This window comes from Phoca vitulina, unplaced genomic scaffold (genome assembly GCF_004348235.1).
Source record: "Phoca vitulina isolate PV1807 unplaced genomic scaffold, GSC_HSeal_1.0 scaffold248, whole genome shotgun sequence".
NCBI classification, from domain to species: Eukaryota; Metazoa; Chordata; class Mammalia; order Carnivora; family Phocidae; genus Phoca; species Phoca vitulina.
This window is the reverse complement of record NW_022589938.1, coordinates 14815-23767: the sequence shown is the minus strand read 5'-3', so window position 1 is coordinate 23767 and position 8953 is coordinate 14815. Positions and strand designations below refer to the sequence as shown.

General features: G+C 42.1%; 1 protein-coding gene across 1 annotated transcript; it reads right to left on the bottom strand.

Annotated features, from left to right (window-relative positions):
• Positions 1-2594: 2594 nt before the first annotated feature.
• Positions 2595-3575, bottom strand: LOC116629060 (mitochondrial ornithine transporter 2). Its single transcript, XM_032399343.1, has one exon. It carries the CDS (start codon positions 3573-3575, stop codon positions 2670-2672), a length of 906 nt encoding a protein of 301 aa, XP_032255234.1. The 3' UTR covers positions 2595-2669.
• Between the last annotated feature and the right edge of the window lie 5378 nt (positions 3576-8953).

The window sequence follows — 8953 nt, the reverse complement described above, 5'->3', positions numbered from 1 at the left end:
CTCTCTGCCCCTTCCCCCCCCGCCCCCGCTTGTGCTCATGCATGTGCTCTCTAAAATAAATAAATCTTTAAAAAAAGAACAAATGTATAAGTAACTTAAAAGTAAAGTAGAAAAATGGTTTTCTTTTAAAGAAAAAGCAGATGGAAGAGCAGCCATTGCTCTTGAGCACACAAAGCACAACACGAGCCTCCTTTCCCCAGATGCCTGCCACAATCCCCATTTGTCAACATCTTGTTTCTCTGACCCTCTTGTTTCTGGCTCTATGGCTAGAGTTACCCCAGAAGCTTCATGGATAGCAAAAAGCTAAAGGAAACTGGAGATTCCACACAAGATTTCCAAAGGTGATAGACACACATGGTGGAGACTATTATTAAGACTGGTAGCCTGCTTGCTTTCAGCTTTACAGGCTTCTTAAGAACACTTTTTTTGAGAGAAACTCTGCCGGTCTTGGAGCAGCAAGGAATAATGAGGCTTACTTTAGTTGTAACAAGAATGACTGTCTATACCATATGGCCAAAGAACAGGTATTCATCTCCAAGTCTGTGGGGATCAGATGAACTAGGGTTTTTTTGTTTTTGTTTTCTGGGTTTTTGTCTTCAGTGATTAACACATATGATATGGTTTAATAAAATTGCTTTGCTTATGTTTCATTGCTTTATAAATTCACACCTCATATGCAGTCATCAGTAAAACTCCCTGATGGCCAATACCAAATTTAGAAGGTTCAAACATTGTAAAAGAATGACAAGGAGTTATAGACCCTGAGGTAAATTTCAGGATAGGTCAGCCCTATTCACTGTGGAGTGCAAGTACTAAGTTCTGTCTAGTTCTGCCTGAGAGGAGAGCACGTCATCTCTGAGTACTGTCATTGACCACCAAACAATGAACAAAAGTTCCCTTGGCTTTGGCACTTTATGTTGCCCTGGAAGGGTTTCTGACTGGTGAGTGGCAGAGAGGACAATGAATAATCCAAAATGCATCAACAGCCTCATCCCATTTGTCCATTCCTCAATCTAAAGCCCAGTAGATGGGGTACCTGGGGGGCTCAGTTGGTTGAGCGTCTACCTTCAGCTCAGGTCATGATCCTAGGATCCTGAGATCGAGCCCATGTCAGGCTCCCTGCTTGGTGGGGAGTCTGCTTCTCCCTCCGCCAATGACCCTCATGCCTGCTCCTTCCCTCACTCATGCTCTCTCTCTTAAATGAATAAATAAAAAATCTTAAAAAAAAAAATAAAGCCCAGCAGAGGGGAAGCTTTTGGGGAGGGGAGCAGAGGGAAAGTTGTGCAGATGAAGGCTGTGCTACTTCCCACAGGCCTGCTGCTGTAGGCCACACTTAACTAAGAGTGCAGCATTTGATCCCACTTTGAAAATGAATGCCAATAAGAATAGAGCATCTTGAACTATGAATCTATCCTGAAATTAATAATACACAATACGTTAACTAACTTGAATTTAAATAAAACCCTCAAAAGATGCTTTCTAAATATATTTATCTAAATATATATCTATATCTAAATATATATATATGAACATATACGTAGCCATCGGAAAGGATGAATACCTACCATTTGCATCGACATGGATGGAACTGAAGGGGATTATGCTAAATGAAATAAGTCAAGCAGAGAAAGTCAATTATCATACGGTTTCACTCATATGTGGAACCTAAGGAATAGCGCAGAGGACCACAGGTGAAGGGAGAGAAAACTGAATGGGAAGAAATCAGAGAGGGAGACAAACGATGAGAGACTCTGGACTCTGGGAAACAAACAAGGTTACAGAAGGGAGGGGGGTGGGAGGACGGGGTAACTGGGTGATGGGTATTAAGGAGGGCACATGTTGTGATGAGCACTGGGTGTTATTCACAACCCATGAATCGTTGAACACTACACCAAAAACTAATGATGTACTATATGTTGGCTAACTGAACATAGTAAAAAAAATAAAAAATAAAAAACAAACACATATATATCTAAATATATATATATATATATATATAGAGAGAGAGAGAGAGAGAGAGAGAGGGAGAGAGAGCATCTTGGGAAAATGCAGGACACTTATTCCGAAATTGTAACTCAAGAATGTGGAAGTCACACCAGTATGCAGGTATATTGTCCTCTTAAAAATCTAGATGGGTATTTGGGGTTTCAAGCACCACACAAAAACTTTTTAAAAACTTTAATTGCCTAGTATAGTGAACATGTTAAGTAGAGTTTTAAAGAGACCCTACATCTCAAATGGGTTAAGCCATCATTTATGACCATCTTCACGAAACACGGTTAACTCTTTCTGGTGATACGAGATTAAACATGAAACCAAACTGTTTTACTCACGACAGGTAACCGACTAAACTGCGTGTACATGTACAGCTTTATACCAAAGCCGTGATATAACTATAGTTGCCATTTCAGATCAGGGTCATAGGCCACCCGCTCACTATGTATATCCCACCAAACACAAGAGCAGCCATCTTTGTTTTAATACAATTATGGGTAGAAATCATATGATGTAAAATAGAAGTTCTTCTGTGAAGTTTAGAGTAGAAGAAGGGAAGACAAAAAATTCCCATGAAGTAAAAAATAACTCCACATTGTTCCAGGACTCCATGAAACCTGAGATAAACTGTAGTCCTCTAAGGCCTTTACTTGGATCCAGTTCACCAAGACACTTCAGTATGCTTCAACCTGGCTCATCATCATTCTCCTGCTATATTCATAAGCCAAAAATAGTGACCCATTGGCAGGGAATGCTCGAATCATAGTAGCGGTCAGTCCAGAATATAAGGCTGCTGTTCCTTCATTTTTCACAATACTTATAAGAGTTCCCAGAAATCCAGCCTGTTTTCCAGACATGGAAAGAACCTGAATTCTGGATTTGATACAATCCACTGGGTAGATGACAAGCCAAAGACAAATTCCAGCAATTCCACCACTTAACATCAAAGGGACAGGGCCTAGTTCATCTTTTGATCTCCCTGAGGCAAAAAATGATCTACTCAGTTCATAGCCACCGAAGAAGAAGAAATAGCCCGGTACTTCTTGAAGAAGAGTGCTCGAGAGTCCTTGGTAGAAGCCCAAGGGGCCTTCCTTTCTAAGGATACTCTTCACGACGGACCAGATTGTATTTTGGCGTTTTGCTATTTTCCCGGACATCTCCATTTCGTACATGGTCTGCAGGCGGCACTTGACAAGCTCAGTGGGGCACAGGGCCAGCGCAGCAAACGCGGAGGCGAAGGAACCCGCAGCTGCCGTCTGCAGATCACTCAGCCTCGCCTGCGTGTCCAGTCCAACCACTTTCCTCACAAGCTCTTGGCAGAAGCCGTAGCACATGAAGAGGACAGAGTTCTCGGCGACGTAGGCCATCAGCGCAGGGCCGGTTCCCTTGTAGAAGCCCCGCAGGCCCACTTGGGAGTACGTTTTCAGGCAGCAGTCGGTGAGGCCCTTGTACAGGCCGGGGAACGTCTGCATCTTCACTTTCACTGTGTCGAAAGGCTGCCCGGTCAGGACACAAGCCGTGCCCCCGACCGCGCCCGCTGTCAGGTCGATGGCGGCTTGGATGGCAGCATTGGACTTCATGTTCTCACGCTCTTCTGCTGGTCTCTGTGGGAGCCGACGCTCTGGAGCTCAGGGCAGGTGTCTCACGCCCAGCCGCCCGTTCTCGACTCTCCGTCCTCGGCGGGAGAAGCCGCTTAACCCCAGGCTGGGTCTCGGGCCGCTCTCCGCGCGCTCGGAAATAACCCCCCGCCGGCCTGCCCCCGCCCGCCGCCGCCGCCGCCGCCACCGCCCGGCCCGCCCGCCGCCGCCGGCCCGGGACACCCGCTGAGTACACACCTTGTTTTTCTTAAGTAGGCCCCACGCTGGAGCCCGACGCCGGGCTTGAACTCACGGCAGCGACATGGAGACCTGAGCTGAGCTCAAAGAGTCCGCCGCTTAACCGACTGAGCCCCCCAAGCGCCCGGTAACGACACACTTTTAATGAATTATAATACAGCGATTGAAAGCTAGTCCATAAATTCTTGCACTTACGGCCAGAGACTCTAGACGCCGCTGTTAACCGGCCGCGAAAGAAATGCTTTGGTTTTCCGCTAGGACTCCCCTCCCCCTCTCCCCACATCTTACCAGGCAAAACAAAAGGGGATGTGCTCCTAGTTCACTGGGCCTGGAGTCAAACGGTCAAATCTACAGAAACAGAGGTTTAAGATAGGGAAGACAAACTACTTGGGGGGGGGTGGTTTACATGACAATTGGTGGCCCCCTTAAGGTCTCTAGGACGGGAAAGGCAGCTCCGCAGCCGTGGGGGCCCCGCCGCGCCTCTCTTGACCTTGCTCTTCCCCGGCCCGGGGACGCTGGCGGAGGAAGGCGCTCCGCCCTGGCCGCGGCGCTGGAGAATGGCTACTTTCGTGGCAACATCGCCCAGGGTCTGGGGCTGGAGCCCTGGCAGCTGGTGGCTCCGAGTCCTCATCATTTCTAGAGGTAGGACACGGCGTTTTACAATTGGCGTGGAACACAGTTATTTATATATTCGCTAAGAAAGTTGACAGAAAAGAGCTGTGGGGCTGCAGTGCTCTTTGCTGGCTTGCTCCGAGGTTCTTGAGGAGTCATAGAGCCTGATGCAGCAGCGGAAGATCGGGATATAAATGACAACAGGCCTAGCTTCCAAGACAAGATGCGGTTTTGGACATTAGCTTGAGGATACCGCTGTCAGGACACGCTTTTCCCTCCCAGGTAGATGCTCATAATCCCAGCGTTAGAACGAGTTCTCTTAAGGTTTACATTCTAAGGCCTCGTCGGTATTTTACTTTGGGGGTAAAAATAAAATGGAGGGGGCAGGAAATAGGCTGAAATGATTCTCCCTTCGGAAAGCTTTCCTTGTCTGATTATCTTTGGCTGTCGATTAATCTATAAAAGTGAGGCACTGCAAAGCAGATGGGGCGTGAATAGTTTGTCAACAGGTGGACTTCATTGTAGTAGAGAGTGACCTGGCCTTTTCTTTGGAGAATGCCCAAATGTCAGTATTGGATTTCTTTTCTCTGCACCACATGGTTTCTTCAGAGGATAATCTTGGAATCTTAACGCTGTGTGGGTATCTGTGAGGGAGATGTGCGGCTGGGATACTGATTTAATGAGATCAAGAATGGGGGAAGAGGGGTGACATTACTGCAGTATATAGATTTTCACATAATTTTCTTGTTTGATGCTATATATTCCTTTATTTGTGTCTGCTTTCTCTGAGTTTGAGCCTTCTTTGGTTCAATTTACCTAGAAAATAAACATCTGTGGGATGGGGAAGGAAGAGTCATCCTAGGGAGGGCTAGGGATCCTGGACATCCAACAGCTCTGAATATACGTCAATGAATCCTATATATCCAGCTGCGTACCTTTCTCCCTTCCTTGGAAACTTCTGCGGCAAACAATGAGCCTCTCACAGGTTCTATATCAAGTGGGTTTGTCTCTCTTTGGTATACTGCCTTTCAGACATTTAGCATGTAACTTTCTCTGATCTCTGAATTAATTTATCAGTCCTTCCTCTGCTTTGGCTGTCTGAAAATAGGTTGACATTTTTCATTCACTGTCTCATCTCTTATTCTTTTTCACCTTGGGGTTTTTTGTTATCTTGGTAAACTTTTTGACAGAGAAAAGAGCTATCTGAGAACACTGCCATTTTACACTAGAAAAAGATTTTAAAATTCTTCATGTCATATTTGAGGGATTTAAAAAAATTTATTATACTTTTTTTTTTTTTTTTAAGTAAACTTTACCTCCAACTGGGGCTAGACCTCACCAGCCCAAGATCAAGGGTTGCATGCTCTACTGACTGAGCCAGCCAGGTTCCCTGAGGGATTTTTTTGTTATGTTTTGATATTACCCTCAGGAAAGTCAAGGAGAAAAAAAAGTATATTTTAATATTTATTGTGGAGGCCCTATCAAGTTATCTAGAAGTGTTTTCAATAGTTCAAGGACCACTGATTGTCAATTAATTACATCTGGTTTATTATTTATTTAAAAAAACACATACTGAGTTTTTACAAACACAAGCCATACAGGAAACTGCAATAAATCATAAACTGCTTTTGAATTAAGTTCATACATGTTTTGGAGAAGCCAAATTAGTGATCCAGGCCAGGGATCACAAGGGCATTAATAGAGAAATGGTCTATACCTTCATTGAATTGCCAGAATAGTTGCATAAATAGTAGAGACAGAGATCAAATTCCATGAATTTAACTAAACTGCTGGACTTGGAGAGAACAAATTCCAGCATATATTAGATCACTGCCCAAGATAATAGATAAGCAACTGAAACCATTTTTTTTTTATTCTAACCAAAAGGTTGATGCTTCTTGTTTTAAATTGAAGGACTTCTTCCCAAGCATACATACCAGAAAATAATGGCAAAGAATTTCCAGCTTTTCATTGAAGACCACTACCCTTTAGCCTGCTTCTCCCTCTCCCCTGCTTGTGCTCTTTCTGTGTGTCAAATAAATAAAATAAAATAAAATAAAAACTATCCCTAGCATCCCCTAGGGTGCATTGATATTATAATAGACACTAGATGTTTAGTTCAGTACTTCATATCCAGTGTTTGGATATCCAGTGTTTTAGATGTTTAGATGTTTAGTTCAGTACTTCATATCCAGTGTTTGGATATCCAGTGTTTATTCCACAAGTACTTATTGTGCCAAGTACTTGTGGAATAAACACTGGAACAATAAGTACTTGTGGAATATGGCACAATAAGTTTATGGCACAATAAGTACTTGTGGAATAAAAGGGAAACACAGAGTAGAGGTGAATCCATAATTGACTTGCTCTAGATGGAGATCAAGAAAGCCTTGCTGGAGTTAGTGATATTTAGTTTGAGAACTGAGGGTTAAGTAGAATTTGGCTAAATGAAAAGGGAAGTCTTCTAGATGTGGACTGAAAATAAGTGAGAAGATGTGGTGAGATGAAGCTGAAAAGGTAATTGGAGCACTCATAATCTTGTGTCTTTTTAAAAATACAAACTTAGTCCTGAAAGCAATGGTGTACCATTGAAGGGTTTTAAGCATGAGAATGACATGATGAAATATATCTTAGGAAGATCACTTTGATGGCCAAGTCAAAAAACTAAATTAGATGGTAAGTGAAAAAAATGTTTATACACACACACACAACCAGTTCGAAAGTTACTGCCATTTGCAAGGCAAGAGGTAATAATGACTTGAACTAGGACAGTGGCTGGGGGATGGAGTAGTGATTGAAGAGCTCTTTAGGAAGTAGACTCAGTAGTCTAAGGGTCAGTAGTCAAAGGTTATGGCTTAAGCTTCTAGCTTCTTTAACTGGGATGGGTGATAGGGCCATTTATTTTCACTTAGTCCTAAAACAAGGAAGCGCAGGTTTTCAAGGAAAGGGAGGAAATGAGACGAGTTCTATTCTGAACATTTGGAGTTGAGTTGCCTGAGGGATACTTACAAGGGTTTCTAGTACACAGGTGAATATACTAAATCTGAACTCTGAAAGGATCAGGCTTAGAAATAAGGATTTGAGAATCAGCATAGTGCTAGTAACTGAAATGATAGTCAATCACTAGACCATTTTGTTACCGTATGCAGCATCTCTCCTTCCTATTATAGATGGAACTCCGCCATCACTGGTGTTGACACCTTCTTAAGAATATTTTGATAAATGCTCACTGTAAAAGGCAAATATGGTGGGAGCTTTTCAGGTATCAAGGCTGTTAAGTGTGGCAAAATACCAATGTACTAAAATGAAATTTATTACCTACCATACTAATGTACTAACAAAACTTGCTTCTTTATTATTTGCAAACATCAAGAAATAACCCCAAGTTTTGACAGAGAAACCTTAAGCCTCCATATCCTGTACTGAAATCTTAATAGTCTGACAACATTTTGGTGAAAGAGAAATGATCAGATAATGTGAGAGAAAAATTAGTGAGATCTCCAAACATTAGCATGTATGATTTTAGACTTGAGAGGTCTGAACAATTTTAACATTTCACCATTGCTGTTTCCAAATACAAAATTAAGGTGGGCTTAAATATTTGCTTCATGAGGCCAATTTTCAAACCAACCTTTAATCCCAGCCTGTCAGAAGTGAATTGCATGCAACTCTGCATTTTGTAAATTTTTTGTTTTCAAAAATAGCTCAAGTGTAAAGGCATTAGATTAGAATCTTAAGGACATATGAAAATTGTTTAAGAAAATTTGAAATATCCCACTATAGTGATGACTTCCTTTTCAACAATTTTGATTAACTGACATGGACATATCAACCTCAGTTCTGAGAATACTATTAAATAATTGCAGGCATTGAAGTTGAAAATATTTAGAAATGCAATCAATCTAAACCAATGGGTTGATTCAGTGAACAGTACTTGATATGATAGCCTTTGTTTTGTTTCTACTATATTAACCAGATGAGTGTAGTGCTTAAAAAAAAAAGATAGGGGTGCCTGGGTGACTCAGATGGTTAAGCATCTGCCTTCGGCTCAGGTCATGATCCCAGGGTCCTGGGATCAAGTCCCGCATCAGGCTCCCTGCTAGGCGGGGAGCCTGCTTCTCCCTCTGCCGCTGCCTCTCTCTCTCTCTCTGACTCTCATGAATAAATAAAACATTAAAAAAAAAAAGATAAAAATAGACCTTCATGTACAAAACTTAGGATAGTTTAGGTAGGTTCTGTACCTTTTTTTTTTTTTTAAAGTGCCAACTTTTTTTAATTTACTTATTTTTTTTAAATTTTTTTATTGTTATGTTAATCCCCATACATTACATCATTAGTTTTAGATGTAGTGTTCCATGATTCATTGTTTGTGCATGTACCTAGTGTTTCTTAACCTGCAAATGGAACAGGTGGGTTGGAAACTTAACATAAGGCACAAAGATGACATTTCCCAATTTCTTTGACCCTACTGTGTTTTCCTAAAACCCAACATTAACTGCTTCTTTCCCTAC

Coding starts and splice junctions, on each gene's coding strand:
- LOC116629060 (XM_032399343.1), bottom strand. CDS start 3,575: ATGAAGTCCAATGCTGCCATCCAAGCCGCCATCGACCTGACAGCGGGC.